The sequence below is a fragment of the Ochotona curzoniae genome, unplaced genomic scaffold, assembly GCF_017591425.1.
Source record: "Ochotona curzoniae isolate NIBS_2020 unplaced genomic scaffold, NIBS_Ocur_1.0 scaffold_2453, whole genome shotgun sequence".
Taxonomy (NCBI): Eukaryota; Metazoa; Chordata; class Mammalia; order Lagomorpha; family Ochotonidae; genus Ochotona; species Ochotona curzoniae.
Genome location: NW_024467094.1, coordinates 4546337 through 4568009, shown reverse-complemented (window position 1 = coordinate 4568009; position 21673 = coordinate 4546337). Strand labels below are relative to the sequence as shown.

At 43.9% G+C, this 21673-nt stretch overlaps 1 protein-coding gene across 1 annotated transcript in view; it reads left to right on the top strand.

Annotated features, from left to right (window-relative positions):
- Nucleotides 1–21673, top strand: part of DNAH9 (dynein axonemal heavy chain 9) — a 283503-nt gene that overhangs the window by 182861 nt on the left and 78969 nt on the right. Inside the window, exons 45-49 of the mRNA XM_041000388.1 lie at nt 742–865; nt 10482–10624; nt 10953–11114; nt 11343–11576; nt 16621–16881. Of these exons, the coding sequence (XP_040856322.1) occupies nt 742–865; nt 10482–10624; nt 10953–11114; nt 11343–11576; nt 16621–16881 (924 nt within the window). The remainder of the gene's footprint in view (nt 1–741; nt 866–10481; nt 10625–10952; nt 11115–11342; nt 11577–16620; nt 16882–21673) is intronic.

Below are 21673 nucleotides of genomic sequence, written 5' to 3'. Positions count from 1 at the left end.
CAACCATTAATCTGAATGGAAGTCTCTTTTCTTTAAGGGGAGTCCTTTAGATACTAAAGGAAGCTCTATAGTCTGAGCTCTGAGTGGTGAGACAGAGAACAAGGCATTGGGGCTGCAAGCTAGGGTAATACAGCAAGACAGACTAAGCTGGGTAGATACAGGATTTGTCATCCTAGCCTGAAACTTCATGCACTTGCAGCATTGAGTGATGATAAAGTATAAGACTTCTAGGAAAAGCGTTTTAATAGGGTTGGTCCTATGATTACAAAGATATTGCTTCCATAAGATCTATTCACCTCTCCACTCTGGTAGCCCCCTAATTATAACTCTTCCGTTAAGGAAGGCCAAGAATAGTCCGTTGTCTTCTAAAGCAGGACATTTAATTTTCGGATGCTATAAGAGGCAGAGCAACACGGGACAACCTCTGTCCCCTGGGAAAACTAGAACCCCTTTGCACAAATCAGAAGCTCCAAGAAGCTGGTGCAGAAACCACTATGACTACATGAATGAAGGCCATCACTGCCTGGCTGCATTGCCTCCTGGGCTGGCACTGAGGCCTGGGAGCAAGGCTCGTGTTCCTGCCTGTGGGTAAGACAACACTCCTCCCTACCCCAGCCCGGTGCTGTCTTGCTTTATTGCTCACTAAAGCAAGTAAGAAAATGAGTCCCTTCCCTGAAGGGTTGGGGTTCTCCCCGGGAGAAGCCTTGTTCTCAGAGATTTCTGCTTCAATCATTGTGACAGGCGGACCTGGCCAGCCTGTGCCTGAAGGTCGGGGTGAAGAATCAGAGCACAGTGTTTCTCATGACTGACACCCAAGTGGCCGACGAGCGGTTCCTTGTGCTCATCAATGACCTCTTGGCATCTGGTAAGACCCTCACTGCTCCTGACTATCCCCAGTCAGTCTCCCCTGGAACCAATCATTCAAAGTTAGAGACTTGGTTCAAGGTCAAAAGAGTGAGATCACAGAAATAAGAGAGGAAATGGACACACTGAAAGGGATTGATTTTCTTGAGGGCCTTCATAGAGTTGGTGAGAGATCAGCCATCCTGGCTCCTTCACTGTTAAACAGACAAGAGCCTAGGGGCTGCCTTAGTGGGAGTAGACCTAACTCTGGGAGGAAGAGCAGGTTCAGGCCCATAGGATTCGCTGGGTCCAGAGAGAAGACGCTGCCCCTGCACAAAGGAGACGGGTACATGGAACCTCAGTTGGGTTAGACATTGGCAGGAATGTTTAGATAGGGAGAACTTGCATGTGCAACACAGATGCCAACCAGGTCGATGTCAACTGAATTAAACAGGGATTCAGAGCCTGAGGGAAGTAAGTGGAAGCAGGACCCAACGTAGAATCTCTCCACAAAGCATTCCTTAGTCCCCATCAACCTTTACAGAAGTTATGTTCTCCGTAACACAATTTGTGCTAGATGGGATTTTAGTGGACAGTTCAATTGTTGCTCGATGGTTCTTATTTACGTAGGAACTCGAGATTTAACCACTCAGAAAACTACACATGTGTATGTATATAGGTGTATACGCACATACATATGTCTCCAAGATATGGAATATCTTCTCTGAAAAATAGGGTCAGTGTTGTGTCTTATCAAGTTAAACCACTGCATGCAACACTGTGCCAGTTCAAATCATCCAGTGCAGTTCTCTGTTAATGCGTCTTGGAAAGCAACAGAAAATGGCCCAAGTACTTGGGCCCTTCTTGCCCACAAGGGAGAACTAGGTGGGGTTCTAGGCCCCTGGTTTTGGCTTAGCCCAGTCCTGGCTGTTATAGCCATTTGGAAAGTGAACCAGTGAACACAAGACTCTCTCTCTCTTGCCTCTCTTTCTGTTTCTCCTTCTCTGTGTAACTCTGCCTTTCAAGTATAACTTAAAATAAACCTTTAAACATATAACTTAAAAGTTTTAAAAGGAAATATGCTACAAAAACTATATTCCTAAGTAGATATGAGTGTTTATATCAATGAAAGGGGTATAGACTCTCTTGAATCTTCAACTAAACACACCATCTGCAAAACCACCTCTTCTCTGGGTTAAAGGAAGCAAGACAGTGTGCAGATGTTGTGCCCTTCCAATGTCCGTGTGCCCTGTGTCTGCCCCAAGGTCTGAGTAAGCACTTGTTAGTCTATTAAAATCAGGAACCAGGACCACAAGTGCACTTCTCCATGTGACACCCTGTGTAGCAAATAATACATTTCAGGATGAATTCAGCCAATCCCTGGGAACTTCATTAGCCATTGTCCTTACACCAGGCTGTGTTACTGTCACTTCCATGAAGAGCCATTGGTCCCAGATCCAGAACATGCACCAGCAGGCTCTGTGACCAACTTTCAGTCTGTTTCTGAGAAGGACCCATGTCCTAGATTCTTTCTTGTGCTGGCTCCTAGTGTTACACTAGATCCACACGCTCTTTCCTTTCTTCCATCCTTCTTTCTTTCCTTCCTTTCCTCTTTCCTCCCTTCCTTTCTTTTTAATCTAAGATGTAGGAACACAGGGAGAAGAAAAAGAAAGAGAAGAAGGCACCTAAAGAGCTCCCATCTGCTGGTTCACTCCCACAGGTATCTGCAATAATGAGAACTCAGCAGACCCAAACTGGGAGTTGAGAACTCAGTCCATGTCTCCCACAGGACTGACAAGGACCCAACTACTTGAGCCATCACCTGCTCCTTCCAGGGCCTACATTAGCAGGAAATGAGAATTGAGAACTAGAGCCAGTACTCAAACCAAACATTGGCAATAGAGGACATAAACATCCTACCAGCAGCTTGATCCCTGGGCTTAAACACCTGCCCCCAAGATTCGCATTTCTTTCTCACCCTACTGAAGCTTAACTTTATTTCCAAGAGCTTGCTTCTGAACTCTTCTAACTTTTCACCTCCGATAACCCCTCCCAAGAAAAGTTTTACTTTCCAAAATACTGTCTGTTGAACATCTAACCAACCTCCTTCTACCAAAGCATTTAGCCTACTAGTATTTCCTCACCTTTTTATTACTGAACTAAATGAGACAACTACCATCTCATACTGAAGCTACCCTAAAGCTTAATACTAGAAAACAATCCAGGAGAGCAGAACTGCTTCCAAAGACTTACAGCTTTGGAAACGTCAGGCATACTGAAACATCACCTGTATTTCCATTGGCACTAATCCAGCCAGGTCACTTTCTCCTAAAATAATATCTCAGACACAGGTGGCGCTATACTTCTAACAACTGAAATTTTATTTCTCAATTAACTGCCTTTAATTTTCATTTAGAAGAGTTTTCTTTTTCTTTTTTTCACAAATGAGTTTCTGAAGCCTGGCCCAGTGAAATCTTAATGTAATCAGGCTACTCCAAAGCCATGAGGTTTCTGACTCACAGTTCCTTTTTGGGGCTTCTGTATTGATAACCACAAAAGGCATGATTTGTATGCTCAGGTTAAAATGGAGAAATGGTGAAGATGAATACCTTTTCCTGCTTTCAAGCTTCCTCAGTTTCTTTTTTTTTTTTTTTTAATGAGCTATCATGACAGGGAGATTGAAGGCATATATTAGTTCTGCTTTTGAATATCAATTGAAGAATTTCTGGCTAGACAGCAGCTGACTGCAAGTCCAGTCCAGGCTACAGGATTCTTGGGAAATTCACTATCTCTTTGATTTTTCAATTTTGTAGGATTGTGCAATTGCTCCTTGCTTAGGTGAGGAGACCAGAAAACTGCTTGAGGCTACCACACTGCTAAATCATTGTGGGTTTTGGTAGTTACCTGTAAGCCCTCCCAGACTTGATAGAAGGTGTACTGAGTAAGTCCTATGGAGGCAGTTTTTCCTCAGAAACATCAATGAAATAAACATCTTTGGCCATCAGTCTGATTTCCTGTCACACTTACTTAGCTGATTCTTTCCCCCTTTGGGAATTTGTCTCATGGATCCCACTTCTGACACTGTGCCATTTCACAAGCGCCTCTGTGCCAGTTACATCACAAGTGGGTTACAGAATGATAGGAACGCCGCACACAAAGTTTCAACAATCAAATTAATTTCCTGATTGGAGGATCAAAACATATGCAATTTTATAGGAACAGGGTGGTCACCCAGGCCAGGAGGAGATACAGCACACGTTTGAACCACTTCCCTAAATGCTCAGAGGTTGGAGGTCACACGACTGTTGGTGACTGCACAAAACATAGGCCCTTGCTGGAGTTGAAAAGCTCAAAGCTTGCTGTATTGTTATTGATCTGCTATGGTCATTTCTGAAAAGGATACACTGACCATGAAACCCAGGCATTTAGGGAATTCTTAGAAACAGTTGTTCTTTCTTGGTCCTCAACCCACATTGAGCATCAACAAGGCTGCATCCTTGTCTAGAGCAAGGAAGTACCTCCAGCTCTCCCACCTTTCAGAAATCCCATCTTACAGCAGTACCATTACCCTTTGGCGCTAGGCAGCTACGAAGACCTATTCTGCCCCAAGTGCCATGTCTCTTCTCCTCCTATCTGACACATTCTATACTTGGTTCTTCTTTGGGATCCTATATTAGGATTTTTCTTTTTATTTTCCAAAAGGATACTTGCCTCACTCCAAAGTGAAAATGTCTTTACTTTGGTACATTCTAGATCATTGATCATTTCTTCATAGATTCAGTCATCCTTTATTAAGCTCCCAGACTCCAGCCACCACATAGCGTGCTCAAATTTGAATAGGTAGACTAGGGAAGAATTTATAACCAATGGGTTCTCTCTCAAAGACAGTCATATTCCTCTCCATCTCTGAGCCAGAGTGTCCTTTTGATCTGTAAGCTAGGCTACCTTTTGTATGTAGAACATGAAAAGGCAACTTCATCTTCCAGGTGTTTTAGGATTACTTCTAGGAGTAAGAAATATATTAACTGTGTACATTACATAGGAGTGCAGGGTCCAGAAATGTTTGTAACAGATTTGACCTTGGATTTTTTTTTCACTGTGTGCACCTGGTGAGCCACCTATGCTGTTCTATAAATCCAATTTTGACTTAGTTTCTGTGAAAGAAAAAAAAAATAACCACAAAAATACCCACAGTCGTGCAGTAGACCTCTCTTGTGGATAGTTGGGTTCATTTTCTTTTTTTTAAAGGTTTATTTTTATTATATTTTTTATTGGAAAGGCAGATATACAGAGAGGAGAGACAGAGAGGAAGATCTTCCGTCCGATGATTCACTCCCCAAGTGAGCGCAACGGCCAATGCTATGCCGATCCGAAGCCAGGAGCCTCTTCTGGGTCTCCCACGCGGGTGCAGGGTCCCAAAGCTTTGGGCTGTCCTCGACTGCTTTCCCGGGCCACAGGCAGGGAGCTGGAAGGGAAGCGGGGCTGCCGGGATAGAACCGGCACCCATATGGGATCCCAGGCGTGCAAGGCGAGGACTTAACCACTTGCGCCACTGCGCCGGGCCCAAGTTGGGTTCATTTTCATTTGCAAAGGCAGAAAGAGCTGAAAGCAGAGGCTAACAAGGAGAAATCCTCATCTTCTAGTTCACTCCTAAAATACCTACCACAGTCAGGAGCTGTGAACTCAACCCAGGTCTCCCATGTGGGTGGCAGGGACTCAACCCTCTGAGCTGTCATCTGCTGCCTCCCAGGGTGCACACAGCATGAAATTAGAAATGAAAGTAAAGCCAAGACTTGACCCCACATGTGTTGATGTGGTGTCTTAAGCAGCATCTCAACTTTGGGGCCAATTGCCTGTCCCTACACTAGACCTCTTAAACATATTTGTGCACTTAGTAGATCTGACCCCAAGATGTATCTAGCATCTGGTTAGCCTCCCAGTTGCAAAACAGGAATCCCAAAAGGGTAAAGTGAAAAGTTGCGTAAGTCATCAGCCTTTTCTTCCTGTGTCGCCAATGTCCATACACAGCCTTTCAGATGTTGTGCCTCTGTGGATTCCCATACAGGGATAACCTCACTCAGTCACCACCTATAACCAAGAGAGAATCATATGCCACCAACTCTTCTCACTACTTCTTTTTCTGTATCTTCTCTGTCCTGACAACCACTGATCTTGTTATCTCCCACCTTGACAAATGTCTAGGCGTCTCATCTCCTCACCTCCCAGCTTTCTCTTCTCCAACCCATCCTCCTCACTGATTGGGAAAGGATCCATTTAAACTCTAATTCCTTTATTAACTTCTAACTGCATACAAGGTAAGACCTGAGTCCCTTTTGTGCAGGGAGAGAAAAACGCATTAGAATTTCCCCTGTCTCACCTTGTAATCCTCACTCCTTCCATTATGAGCTAGCAATTTCTGACTCCTTGACACAACATGCCATATTGTTTCCCGGCAGCCTTAATCATTCATGCTGTTCCTTCTGAACCTCATGCCCTTCTCCTTTGCCTAAATTAACTTGTACCCAGATTAGAAGACTTGCATCTTGAGTGTTATTTCTCTAGGCAGTCTTCACAGTTCCTAGGAATATATCTCCTCCATGTTCCTGTAATAATCAATGGCTACACATAGCGTATCGAAACAAGAATGTAAACTTGTGAAAGGCAAAAAGCATATTTTCTGTTCTTGTGTTATTAAATCTGCCAGAGATACTGGAAAAAAAAGAATTAAATAACTGTGAGAAGCAGCATCATCTATCCATTCAAAGGATGGATTCAGACTCAGCAGGTACAGCACAAGTGAAAATTTATTAAAATCTTGCAATAGTGGGTAGACCAACATACCCTGTATGGTTTACAGTAAGCTACCTATTTCCTAGCATGCAGATTTCTTCCCTGGTTCCTCAGTGGCTGAATACTACAGGGTTACAATCTTCCTAACATTTATTTCAATTATTTTATCACTAATATCCTGCTTGCATAGATGCTTTCAGGTGCATGTAACCGAGCTATTATGCAACTAGCAATTTACTCACAACACCTTAAGTTCATGTTATCTGTATATACAAAACACATGAAATTTTCTCACTTTAAGTAAATCTAGAAATTAAGAAAATACTAAAAGGTGGACTTTAAAAAAAAAATAAAATAGACCAAAAGTTAACTTCTCACAATAACTACCTCTCAAAGAGAACAGAGAGCACTGGCATAATTGTAAGCTTCTGTCGAGACTGTGTCTTTTCATCGTTTTTCACACTGGCACTTAGCACATATCATGATCCATAATTGACCTCCAGGAGGTATTCTTCGAACTTGATAACAAGGTGCCATCTTCATATTAGATATTACTAATTTGGACGTATGTGTTGGGATGTTTTCTAGTCATGGGTCAAGGTGGGCAGAGGTCCTAAAAAAAAATAACCAACTCTTGATTTTTCTACCCTGAGACCAAAGGGAACATTTTGTTCTAAGCACTGTCGGAACTCCACAGGCTTGAAGCCCGTAAGCAAATGGAAAGCTACCTTGTTTGTGGAGAAAGGGTCCATTTAAACTCTACCTGCTTACACTGAGCTTTACCTGCTCCCACTAAACTCCAGCTGAACCAAGTTAAACCCTTTGTCCCCCGAAGGCAGTTGTGTGCTCCCGGGAATTCAGAACAGATGAAGCCAGGTATCTCTGATTCATAAAATCTTTTTGTGGCTATATGAAGCCCATAAACACTTGAGGGCAGAGTCTGGGTTCCCCGGCTCTAGCTCCCAGGAAGAAATTTTCCAGATATTCAAATTGCTTTTGTATTTACATCACAACTCCAGCCACCCTGCACGCTGGACCCCCAACACACACTGTATCTTACCGTAAGTAACAGGAATGTTGTCAGGAAAAACTGGGGCAACAAATCAGAAAATACTAACCTTGCTCCCAATTAATAGGTATGTAGTCCTACATATTCCCTGTGGTGATGTTCTTACAAGCTCCTTGGAGTGTGTGACAAACACCATGGTCCTACAAACATTGGAAAAGTTTATAAATGGCCTGGACACTTTCTATGTCTCAGTACCAGGAACATCACATAAAGCAAGGTCAGCAAATATCTTCTATGAAGGGTTGGAAGGTAAATATTTTAGGCATTGCAGATGGTGCATTGTCACAGCTACTCTGTCACAGTAGTACAAAAACTGTCATACACAGCACTCAGTGAGTGTGGTTACGGCTAGTGAGACTTTATTACAGGCAATAAAGTTTGAACTCAGTGTCATTTTCACATGCCATTAATATTATTATTTTAATTGTTTCAATCATTCAAAATTAGAAAGCCCATTCTTAGCTTGCAGGCCATCCAAAGAAGTAGCAGATAACCAGATTTAGTCTGTAGGCCGCAGTTTGCCTCCTCGGTAAGTAGCATGCCACAGATACAATACCTACCAAAAGGACATGAACTCTGTAACATCTGAAGAGCAGAAAAGTGGAGATTATAAACTACAATTACATATGTCCTAAGACCACAGACAACCCACATTCTCTCTAGAGGGCTCCAACAGATTAATTGAAAAGGAAATACAGAAAATCCAAGAGACCAAAGGAAAAAGGATATGAATATTTATAAGCAGCTAGCCCCTTACGTTGCATAAATACAACTCAAGCCAATTTCATCTGAGCACTTCTCTTTTAAACTAAACTTCAACTCTCAGCACATACCTGATTTCACTTGATTTTCCTAACACTTTTCCCTGATATGAATTTATATCATAAAAGGCTGAAATGTAGAATGGACATGTGCTTGGGACATCCATTTCCGATCTCAGAGTGCCTGGTCCCAGTCCTGGTACTCCACTACTGGTCTAGCCTCCTCTTAATGGTTCTGTAGAAGGCAGCAGGTGATGGCTCAGGTGAGAGACTCGGACTGAGTTCCAAGTTCTTTGCTTTGGCATGGACCAGCTCTGGCTGTTTCCACCATTAGAGACTGAACCATCAGATGGAAGATTTCTCTCTCTCTCTCTCTCCATTATGTGTCTGTCTGTCAGCCTTTCAAAAATAGAAATGGGTAAATTAAAAAATGTTTAAAGATGTTACATTATTCCATTAGTAAAACCTTGATTTTGACAAGTTACAATCGCAAGTTTTTTTTATATTTATGCTTATATTGAATATCTTAAAAAATAGAAATTAATTCAGGTTTGGCCAATTAGGGGAGAAAAGTAAATATTCACTTTCTTAATAATTCATTTTCCTTATTTTGATCTTTTGAAATGGTGAGACCTAATTAGTGTAAGTACAAAATCTTTGTAAGCCTCCTGGCTGGGTTAAAGCTGCCAAGCCATGCTGGCCAGAATGTATTAGAGAGTTGGCCCGAGTTTCCTTCAAACGCATTGACTCAAGTAGGCGCACAGACTTCCAGCTCTCTGATCAGTTACTGACAGTTTGCCAAATTGTACACTGGGGGGAGCTGACCTAAATCTGCAAGGAAAGTGGGGTGTCGTTTCCTGCCACCATCCCCTCCCTGCAATGACTTACCCTGACTTAGACATGGATAAGATCAAAAGCTTGTGAGTACAGTCATGTTTAAAAAGGAGCCCACAGTTACTTTTATATTAGATCCAGACCTTTATGCTTTAGTAGTATCCTGCTCCCTTCTTTTTTGCCTCCTTCTATCTCATTTCTGTCACCGAGAAAGCTTAGATTGTTTGGTTTGAGTGTAGGAAGACAGTTGATTGAGAGGGGGATATTGGGAAGCCTTGCCGTTGTAGAGCCTTAGCCAGCCGCTAAGTGGAGAATGCTCAAGGAAGAGTTGATATGGAGATGTGCAGGCCAGGGACTCCCTAATCCTCAGGTTTACCTAACAAATCAAAGAGAGGAGCTTCCTCTCACAAGTAAGGTATGGAAACTTCCTCAGGCCCAGATAATAGATCAAAGAAAGGCACCTGCTAGATGAATAAATTATCTACTAGTAAAAATTATCAACTAGTAAACCCCCTCTTGCTGTCAACATGTAAATCACATCCCACCTCAAACTCTTTTCTTATGCCTAGGTGACCTTTTTAAAAGATTTTACTTACTTTTTATTGGAAAGACAGATTTACAGAGAGAAGGAGATACAGAAAGATCTTCCATCCGCTGGTTTATTCCCCAAGTGGCCACAATGCCTAGAGCCGAGAGCCAATCCAAAGCCAGCAGCAAGAAGCTTGTTGCAGGTTTCCTATGCGGGTGCAGGGTCCCAAGGCTTTGGGCCATCCTTGATTGCTTTCCCAGGCCACAAGCAGGGAGCTGGATGGGAAGTGAAGCAGCTGGGACATGAACTGGCACCCATATGGGATCCTGTCGCATGCAGGACGAGGACTTTAGCCACCAGGTTATCATGCTGGGCCCTCAAGTAGATGCTTTAAGCAGAAGAAAGGAAAGTTGAAGGCTCTCATTCTACCAGCAGACTGCTCCAGAGTCACCTTCACGCTGTTTCACTCATCCAGGCATTCGCTTGCCTATCCTAAAGTAGGAGTAAATATGGTGTCTATCAGTTTTCACCTGAAGGAGAGGTGGAACATGGTGTCAAAGCAAAGATCTGGTATCTCAAGCTAGACCATCTCCAATATCTGATTGTATCCATTAGTGAGATGGCCAAGCTGTCCTTGTCCGCTATTCTTCCACAGGAGAGATCCCAGATCTTTACTCCGATGATGAAGTTGAAAACATCCTAAGCAGTGTGAGGAATGAAGTCAAGAGCCAAGGTCTGACGGACAACAGAGAGAACTGCTGGAAGTTCTTTATAGACAGGCTCCGCCGACAGCTGAAGGTGACGAGGGATTGACTAAGCAGGGTGGGCAGGGGCCACAGGTGTCTCACGGCAGCTTCTACTGCTTTTTCAGACTCAGCTGTACTTACTGCGTGTCTTAGGAGTGGGTGACAGGCAGGCAGTACTCTTCCGAGCCTGAGCACCAGACCAAGGCTGCCCTTCTCATCCGCTGCATGAGAATAGCCTCCCTTCTGCTTCATGATGTACCAGCATTCTTTCTGTTATATGTTCATAAACGACCTACAGCCATGTCTGCTTCTCCAAGAATTCCCCTGATGTCTTTGTGGTCATCTCTGCCCACCCCATGCCCTGCCCTTCTACTTCTCAGGTGACTCTGTGCTTCTCACCCGTGGGGGACAAGCTGAGGGTCCGCAGCCGGAAGTTCCCAGCCATTGTGAACTGCACAGCCATCGACTGGTTCCACGAATGGCCTCAGCAGGCACTAGAGTCTGTCAGCTTCCGCTTCTTGCAGAACACAGAGAACATTGAGGTAAGGGAGAATGGGAGATGGGTCCACCAGGTCCTCCCTACCTTATAACACAAGCGATCCTGGGCCTAGAAAGTCAGGGTTATAAGTCATCCTTGGATGGCATGGGTGGAACGCCAAGTCCAGTGTGCTAAAGGCACCAGTGGGCTGGGCAGCTGCTTCTATCTACTATTGATGGTGAGATGATCTCTTTATTTCCTCTTCCTTTTTTTTTCTTTTGGTTCTTTTCAGCCTACAGTCAAGCAGTCAATCAGCAAATTCATGGCTTTTGTCCACTCAAGTGTCAACAAAACATCCCAGTCCTATTTGAGCAATGAGCAACGCTACAACTGCACAACCCCCAAGTCCTTCCTGGAGTTCATCAGGCTCTACCAGAGCCTACTGTACAGGAATAGCAAAGATCTCAAGTCCAAAATGGAGCGGCTTGAAAACGGGCTGCTCAAGCTCGACAGCACCTCTGCCCAGGCGAGTACCCTCCTCCTCACCCACCCCCAGGGGAGCTGCCCTTACTGGGGGGAATGGGGAAGGAAAGAGGGGGGAGAGGGAAGGTGGGAGAGATCACAATCAGTACGGGAAAATATAGATGGTTCCCAAGGTTTTCTGCGCAAACAACCCCAAAGTGAAGATCAAGTTCCCCCAGCAGAGGCACAGCCCTCAGCCTTGGGGTTAGATGGCTGGGTCCTCACAGGGATGCTGGACTCCTCCTTGACACCTGCTCTCTCCCTTTTCCTCCTTACAATCTCCCCCTTTCCCTCTTCCTCGCTCTCCTCTCCAACACACTTCCCCTCCGCCTTAGTCCATTCTCTGTCGCTCTCCTACCCTCAGGTGAGTATTTTGTAAAGCAGAGAGGTTTGTTTAGCTCATGCTTCCAGAGGCCCGAGAGCACGGCTCTCACATCTGGTCAGCTCTGGTGAGCACCTCGGGACAGATGCTCTCACAGAGGCAGAAGTGCTTGTGCCAGAGGAGAGCAACAGGTGTGGGGGAGGGACTCAGGGGATGTTCCAGGCTTGCCATTGCCAACCCATTCTCTTGGGAACTAACCTACTCCCTGGTGACCTAATCCCAATTCCACGAGACTGTACTCACACATCCATGTGGGATTCATGACCAAATCACCTTCCACCAGCAACAGATGCAGGGTTATGCCGGTTTTCTTCATTTATTTTTCTTGTCCTTACATGGGCATCTCACTTCTGAAACAAATCCTATAGTATTGTCTGCATTTTCTTATATATTTTTAGGTCCCTAGGAAGACTTCAATCGCCATGTCCTTGTTATATTGTTCTGTTTACTCTCATCAATGGAATAAGTTCGTTTTGGTCAATTTGCCCTTCTTCCCTCAGGAACTGGAGATAACGTTAGCACCTGCTCTGCCCCCTTCTCATGCCACCCTGCTGCCTCTTTTCCTTGGTTCACCAGCAGCAGGATGCGCTTTCTCATGAAGAAGGCGAAGTTTGATAAGTTCTCTCATAGTTATGAACCAGCCAGCTCGACTTCACATTTGGACATCCCGTGTGTCTGTAGCTCTAAGTCATTCTTTTCTTGAGAATTTTGCTTTTGGAATTGCTCTGTTGATATTTAATTTAGAGCCACGCCATGAGGCTTTGCTGTTTCTGCCACAGTCTCTCTTCTGCTCAGGAATTGTTTCCAGTGCATGGTTTTGTTCACCTAGTCTGGCCTCCCATCCAGGAGCAGTGGCAAGCTGGATGGGTTCCTTGTTCCCTGTATCTATTCTGTTCTTGTTTTCAGACCTTCGGCTTTCCTCTCCATATTCTAGGAAAGCCTTGCAAGCTATCCTGACAAAACACTTATTTAATCATGTATGAGATTGCTGCTACTTTTTATGCCTTGCAATGAAGACTTTAATTATGCTCTGCATTTTTAATTTCTCAGCAACTCTTCCTCATCTCTTCCTTTCCCCCTTTTCAACACATTCCATGGCTGTTTTTGTTCATTTGCTTAAACCTGTTTTCCTGAAGCGATTTCACAGAAACTCTTGTGCTGATAAACTCAAGCAGCTTCAGCTCTGTGTTTTTCTAGGTCTGGCAATGACTGATTTCCAGAGACATGCTCTCTCCTCATCTTCAAAGTACTATCTCTTTCCTTTCTCCAAAGGGAAAGCAGTCTGTGTTAGCAAAATAGGAAAAGTTTTTGTCAAAGCAGAAAACATAACAAACTGGGGCTCTATCCAGCATCCATATGGGAATCCCAGCATCATGGGTAGCAGCTTAACCTGTTACGTCACCAGAAAGAGCTTGAAAGTAACCTGTTTTGTGGTCTGGCATTGTGGCACAGCACACCAGCCACTCTCCAACATGCGCATCCCCACATGAGAGCACCAGTTCAGGTCCCGACTGCCCTGTTAATGTTTTGGGGAGGGCAGCAGAAGATGGTGCAAGTACTTGGGACCCTGCTCTCCATGTGAGGAACTAGGATGGAGTACCTGGCTTAGCCCCAAACCATTGCAGCCACTTGGGCAGTAAATGAGCAAATCCCTTTCTCTCTCTCACTCCCTCTCTCCATTACTCTTCCTTTCAAATAAATAAATAAATCTTTACAAAATAACCTATTTCAGTATGTTCTATGGCGGAACCATAGAATGAATGTAGCTTCCTGAGAAGGGCCTAGTTCTAACGGGTAGGTCCAACGCATCACTTCCTTGTCACCGCTGAAGAGCTACAAGGCTCCCATTCACCGTCCGGAAGTCACTTACCTTGGATCTGAGGTCATAACCCACATCTGCAATCCGTTAAACAAAACCACTGCAACAACAACAAAAGTGCAAAAACAAAACAAAACAAAAAAATCCACTTCAATTTTCTGAAATCTCACAAGACTTAAAAAAAGAACAAAGTTCCTAGTGTGTTTGCCGACTGGAGTGATTATGTGACTCAATCATTTTGATTTACAATTGCATCTTTGTCCTTGTAGAAATAATTCTGCAGCTGAACAGCGGGAGCTGCAAATGGATTAACCTTCCAACATGTGAATCTGAGACAAGTTCTTGGAGGACGGGGGCATTGGAGGTTTATACAAAGTCTTTAGTTGCTATGAATACACAAAATTAAAGAGCAGTTTTTTTTAAACCCCTTCCTTTTCTTCTGCTCTGCCATGAAAAAGGGAATTAGCAGCACCTAAGCTTTGCTTGACTTGGCCCCTCGTGTATTTTGCATCATAAAGCATTCGAATCTGCCTGACGTGTTCCCGGAGCTCTGAAGTAATCTTTGACTGTGGCGTGAAAGACTGCGGCAAAATGAGAGGCAAGAGGTCATTCTGGAATGTAAAGTTTATGGGCCATGTTGCACATGCAAATGCTATTTTTTTATATCCAGAAATAAATAGCCTGAGCCTCCCCCTTTGCATCTGAAAAAAAGAAAAACTCAAGGGGGCAGCAGAATTACCCAGAAGCTCTTGTTACAGCGAAGACTGGCAGACTGCCGGTTGCCACTCCCAGACTTTCTGACTTAGGAAGTCCCAATGTGGGCTCGGGGCTTTGCACATCCGTCCCATTTCACAGGTGATGCCCACGTCGACGCTGCTTTGTCCAGCAAACACATTCTGAGAAATGTTGTACTCTGAAGCTCTGAGGGCAAAGAGAAAACCACTCCTCTCTCGCATGTGCAGAAGACAAGTCGAATGGTATTCCCTTCGCTTCATTCCTTGATTAGACACGACTTGAGAGACTGGATGGAAAATCCAGCTGATTCATGCATCTACCTTGACCCGGTCATCTGTCTCTAGCAAGGATTATGGAAATAGATGGAGACCAACCAGAGGAGAATCATCCAAAACCATCTCTTTCGGAGCTTGCTACAGAAAGGGAGGCAGCCACCAGCCCTTGTGTTTAGTAGAGAAAGACAAGGCAGTGCTGTCTTCGCATGTGTCTGATCGGAGGAGCTTGGCGTGGAAGCCACTGCTACAAGTGGGGACTCCTGTGTCATTGATCAGGAGGAACAGGTTTGCGTTTCTCTGGCTGGTTTCAAGTTGGAAACAGAGACAGAAATCCACATGGTTCATTACTGAGCAAATTCTAGTCATTTGTGGTCAGAAGTTACTGTTTGTCTCCCTGGGTTATAATGATACTATTATTATTTTAAATAATTGTTCTAATTTTTATAATGACTACATGGTTGATCAGCGTGGGAAGGATGGAGGTTTAGGGAAAATTGAGTGAACTCATTGTTTCCAAATTTGCTATTTCTTCTTATTTCTGGGGGAAGGAGAGAAATAAAGGGGGAGGCCACATACAACTTTCCAAATGTCCCAGTACCCAGGGATGAGGAACTGCCACCTGATATCAGCCACCCCTAGGTTATGATAAAAGATAGAAATCTGATTTCCTGCATCTCTGACTTGAGCACGCTGGCCACCTGAGCGGGTTCTTTTAGACAAGGCACTGGTTTCCTAGGCAGTGTGCTGCAGGTTGGAGGACCGGAGTTGATATCATGTATGTTCTAGCCACTGCCCACTAGTCTGTTCATTCTCTCAGCAAGCATAGTAACATTTCCTTTATGTGAATATTTAACAATTTCCATGTTAGCCTCTTTTTTATTATTATTATTATTGGAAAGTCGTATTTACAGAAAGAAAGAGAAACAGAAAGATCTTTTATCTGCTGATTCACTCCCCATGTAGGGCAATGGCCAGAGCTGAGCCTATCCAAAGCTGGGAGCCAGGAGCTTCTTCCAGGTCTCCCATGCTGGTACAGGGTCCCAAGGCCTTGGGCCGTCCTCTGTTGCCTTCCCAGGCCACAAGCAGGGAGCCTGAATGGAAGTGGAGCAGCCGGGACATGAACCAGTGCCCATATGGGGTCCTGGTGTGTACAAACGAGAATTTTAGCCATTAGGCTACTGTGCCAGGCCCTAGCCAACTTTTTTAAAAGTACTTGTTTATTTAGAAGGCAGAAAAAGAGACAGGAAGGGAGGAATAGAGGCAGAGAAAGATCTTCCATCCACTGGTTTTCTCCCCAAATAGTCCTAACAATGTGTGGACCAGGACAAAGTAAGGAACTCCACCTGGTCTCCCTTGTGGGTGACCTGGACTCAGGTACTCAGGTCAGCCTCTGCTTCCTTCTCAAGTGCATTAGCAGGAAACTCGATTGGAAGCAAGACAACTAGTGTTGAAACCGGCACCCAGAGATAGGAAACTCACAGCAACAACAGCAGCTAAACCCTCTGCACCACAATGCGTTTTGTTCCACATTAGCCCATTTACATTAAACAACTGAACTTTATTAACCAGCTAGTACGTGCAAGCCACAGGCATCAATGTCGGTAAGAAACAGCTTAAGTCATTTATAATCAAGGCAAAAGGCACATATCATTCAGAATATTCCTGAAGTGTCCAGGGTTCTTTTCCTTTCTATGTGCAGAAACTGGATTCCAGCCACAACCTCTGCGTCTTTCAGTTGGTGCTCTGTTGTTCTGCTCTGTGCAGCAGGGTCCTCAGGGGCCCCTCTGCTCCTCTTGCCTCAGCTCCTCCTGAGGAGCCCCGTGCCTCTCTGCTGCAGGTGGATGCCCTGAAAGCCAAGCTGGCCACCCAGGAAGTGGAGCTGAAGCAGAAGAACGAAGATGCGGACAAGCTGATCCGCGTGGTAGGCGTGGAGACGGAAAAAGTGAGCCGAGAGAAGGCTGTGGCCGACGAGGAGGAGCAGAGGGTGGCCCTCATCATGCTGGAGGTGGAGCGCAAGCGGAAGGACTGTGAGGAAGACCTGGCCAAAGCAGAGCCGGCGCTCACAGCGGCCCAGGAGGCTCTCAACACCCTCAACAAGGTGAGGCTGCCTCCCTGCTCCCCAGGGCAAGTGCTAGAGGAAATGCAGTGGCCAAGGGATAAAAGGGCAACAGAGAAGGGCTTCCAGCCAGCTGCGGCCCTCACTGGTCCATTCATTAAACAAATGAATGTGTAGTGGAACTGGTCATCTGTCAGGTTCCACAAAGACCCAACCCAACCCAAACATGACAGACAGGTCAGCTAGGGCCAATGCCTCACCTGACAGATTAGAGAAGTGTGGCTCTGCAGACCAGACTGAGCTGCTGCGAAGCACAGAGATGACTGAGAAAGAAAAGAAAGAGAGAAAGAGAAGGAAGGGAGGGAGGGAGGGAGGGAGGGAGGAAGGAAGGAAGGAAGGAAGGAAGGAAGGAAGGAAGCAAGCAAGGAAGGAATAAGAAGCCGAGACTTGAGCTCACACCTTCTGAATCCAGTCTAGGGATCTTCCCGCTGTGCCCACACAGAGCTGTTCTGTCCACCTGATACTGCTGTGGGACATACAAACATAAGACCCCCTATCTTAGAGACGCATTTCACCGACAAAATTCAGTGGAGACTATATCACATGGGTTTTGTTGTTTTCTGTTAGTTTCCTCTCTTCAAAACACTTTCTTCTGATTAAATCATTCAGTGACTCGTAGATCATACAGTGGCATCATTTTCTTCAAGAAGATTCTTGATTTTCATTTCTTCAGCTACATGTTAGTCATCTAGTAGCACGTTATTTAACTTCATGGTGTGGTTAATTTCTTTTTGTTTTGTGGCTTTTCATTTAAGGGGATGTATAGTAGCTGTGTAATAGAGACTGTCATATCTAGTAACATGTCATTTAACTTCATGGCATTGTAAATTTCTATTTTTCTTTCTATTGTTGATTTTGTATTAAGACTTTTCATTTAAGGTGATATATAGTAGCTGTAAAATGGAGACTAGCATATCCAGATGTGAGGTACAATGTAGTGTGCATTTCTACTTCCAGACAAAGATAGACTTACAATGAAACTGTTCACTATATGTTGACAATAGGATGCTGGACTCTCTGCCATTGTCCATTTTCGCAATGATGGACATATGACTGTGTATGAAGAGCTATATTTAAGTAATGATATAGAGAAACTAGTGGGGGGAGAGGAGGGAATTGGGGAGGGGATAAAGGAAATGCCAGGAGCCTGTGGAACTGTATCATAAAATGACAATAATAATAATAAAATGTCAAAATAAATTTTAAAAGACCCCTAACTTGAAAGTTCCAAATATGAGACAATTTAAAAAATATGAGAGAATAAGAAATATTTTTTAAACATAAAAAAAAAACAAAATTAGTAAGCATTTCGTTGTGGCCACAACATAGCTGTGTGTCAGCGGAAGTCTTCTCATATGTGTAACTATTTAGTGAGACAAGCACAGGTATAGAGATGATATTCACTAGGTGATTTTCCCTTTGGTTCCGCGTAAGTTTTCTAGTGTGCTGGGGGAAGGGCATGTGATTCATCACGCTTGCTGTTGACGTTAGTAACTACTCATCTTCTTTCCCATTTGAACAGATAGAAGCAGGACAAAAGGGAGGACAGTCTGGTTGATGTTAGGAGTCTACATCTGAGCCAGACCAAAATCTGACCCTTTCTGTAGCAGGATGCTCACCTGAGCTCTTTGGAGACCCTTGCTAAATCACTGGGGTCTTTGTTCTCCAGTGATTCATTTGCCCTAAGCAAATGAACCGCTTGTGCTTGTACTAGAACTAAGACAACCTCCGGCCGTACTGCCATGCCCCTGCCTGGCTTCTGATCCGTTGGAGATATCTGTGTCCCACTTCCCCAAACAAGCTCTGAACTGGTTGATCTCCAAGGCCCTGGCAGGGGCCGGCCACTCTTCTCATGCATTCTAGGTTTCTCTAGTGTATAGAAGACCATGGCTACTGTGTGGCTCAAACTATTGGAGAAGCCTAAAAAGTTTACTGGGTCATCTCCTTCAAGCCCCTCCTGGATTTTGGAGGAAACCAGATTGTCTTTCCTATGTTTATGTAAAGTGTCACTGGGATTTTGACAGAGAGAACATTGAATGTACAGACTGCTTTTGAGTAGTAAGGATATTTTCATGGTATTATTTCTTCTACTCTGTAAATGCAAAACATCTTTCCATTTATTTGTGTCTTCTTCAGATTCTTTCATTGGTATTCTGTACTTTTCTGCACACAAGTCTTTCCCCTCCTTGGTTAAATTGCCTCCCATGTAATTTTTTTAACTATTGTAAATGAGGCTGTCCTCTAAAAGTTCCTTTTTGGAATGTCTGTTGTTTGTGTGGAGAAATGTTAATGATTTTTGTGTGTTGATTTTGCACCCTGCAACAATACTGAATTCATTTATCAGAGTTTTGTTGTTACTCAACTGTTTTCTATATATAGGATCATTTCATCAGCAAAAAAAATGACAGTTTCACTTTTTCTTTATTTGGATGCCTTTTATTTCCTTTCTCTTGCCTCATTGATCTGGCAGGGACTTCCAGTACCACGTTAGATAAAAGTGGCAAGGGCGGGCATCCTTGGCTTTTTCAGATCTTAAAGGAAAAGATTCTAATTTTTTACCATTGAATACACTGTTTGTTGTAGGCATATCATATATAACTTTTATTATGTTGAACTGTATTCCTTCTGTGCCTAATTTGTTGAATTTTTTAATCATGAAAATGTGTTGAATTTTGTCAGATTCTTTTTTTTTCTGCATGTGATGAGATTACCGTATTTTTTATATTTTGTTCTATCAATGTGATAGATCACACTTATTGATCTGAAAATGTTGAATCATTCTTGCAACCCAGGGATAAATCCCACTTTCATTGTGAATGGTACATCCCATGTGCTGTCTAGTTTTCTAGAATTTTGTTGAGGATTGCTACATTGTTCAGCGAGGATTTTTTTTTTAAGATTTATTTATTTTTATTGGAAAGGCATACTTACAAAAGGAGAAACAAAGAAATATCTTCCATGCACTAGTTCACTCCCCAAATGACCAAAACAGCCAGAGCTGAGGTGATCCAAAGCCAAGAGCTGGAACTTCTTCCAGGTCTCCCACATGGATGCAAGAACTTCAAAGCTTTGGGCCATCCTCCACTTCTTCCCAAACCATAAGCAGGGAGCTGGTTGGGAAGTGGAGCAGCTGGGACACGAACAAGCACCCAGATGGGATGCTGGTGTGTGAAAGTGCACAATTAGCCTGTTGAGCCATGGCACTGGCCCTCATCTAGAATACTGACATGTGGTTTTCTTGTGATGTCATTGTCTGGTTTTGGTATCAGGGTGATGCTAACCTTGACATAAGAATTTGGAAATATTGGGCCCGGCGCGATGACGCAGTGGTTAAGGTCCTTGCCTTGCACGCCCAGGATCCCATATGGGCACCAGTTCTAGTCCCGGCAGCCCCGCTTCCCATCCAGTTCCCTGCCTGTGGTCTGGGAAGGCAGTTGAGGACGGCCCAAAGCTTTGGGAACCTGCACCCGCGTGGGAGACCCGGAAGAGGCTCCTGGCTTCAGATCAGCGCAGTACCAGCCGTTGTGGCTCACTTGGGGAGTGAATCATCGGACGGAAGATCTTCCTCTCTGTATATCTGCCTTTCCAATAAAAAAATAAATAAAAAATAAATCTTTAAAAAAAAGAATTTGGAAATATTTTCTCTCATCTTTTGGGAAAAATTGTAGAAAATTAATATTTGTTCTCTAAATGTTTGTTATAATTCAGCAAGGAATGCTCAGGTCCTGCACTTTTCTTGGATTGGAGACATTTTAAGTCCTGATTCCGTTCTCCTCACTCACTGATCTCTTCAAATTTTTCTTCCTTCATGATTTAGTCTTGATAGCTTCTGTATGTGTGGGTATTATCTATTTCTTCTAAGTTATCCAGTTGTTGGCATATAATTGCTCATAATAGCTCTCATGATTCTTTCTAAGAGTAGTATTTTAAAAAGAAGGAGAAGAAGCTGAGACCAGCGTTGTCATGTAGCAATTAAAGCCACACCTGGCCTCTTCTATGGGTGCTGTTTCTTGTCCCACCTGCTCCACTTCTGATCCATCACACTGTTGATGGCCTGGGAAAAGCAGTGTAAAGGGGCTCAAACATTTGGGCTGCTGTTACCCATGTGGGAGGGCTCTGGTTTTCAGCCTGGCCCAACCTTGACCTTTGTAGCCCTGGGAGTAAAGCAGGGTATAGGAGAATTATCTCACACTCTTCTGCTGATTCGTGCTCTCTCCTACTTTCTTATCTCTGACATTTCAAATAAATAAACAAATCTGAAAACAAAAAGTAGAAGTTTGGCCTTGCCATTCTTCTGTTCAGGACCTCCCACTGACTTCGCAACGCATTTAGAATAAAATCCTAAGTTGCCATCATGGCTACAAGGCCCTATGCAGCTTTGCCTGTGTCACATCTTCAAGCACACTTCCCATTTCGTTATACTCGCAGTAGCATCCTCGCTCAACCGCTGCAAGCACAATCCCGGGACCTTCGCTGCAGCGATTGCTTCCATGTGGAACTCCCATCCCCCAAGTGGTCCCATGGCTCCCTGCGACCCTTTCAAGTGTTTGCTCAAAAGCCACCTTCTTAAGAAGAAAAAAGACCAAAAGTATTAATTTCAGAAAAATACACAAGAAATAAAAAAGAACAATATTCATAATCATAAACCTATGTAGTGTTAATTTATAAAGTATACTTGAAATAATCAGAAAAACCATCAGGTGGTGAAAGAAGTCAATTAAATAATTATTCAAACACAGCAGTAGGTGGTTGCTTGGTAATATCTAAAAGGGAA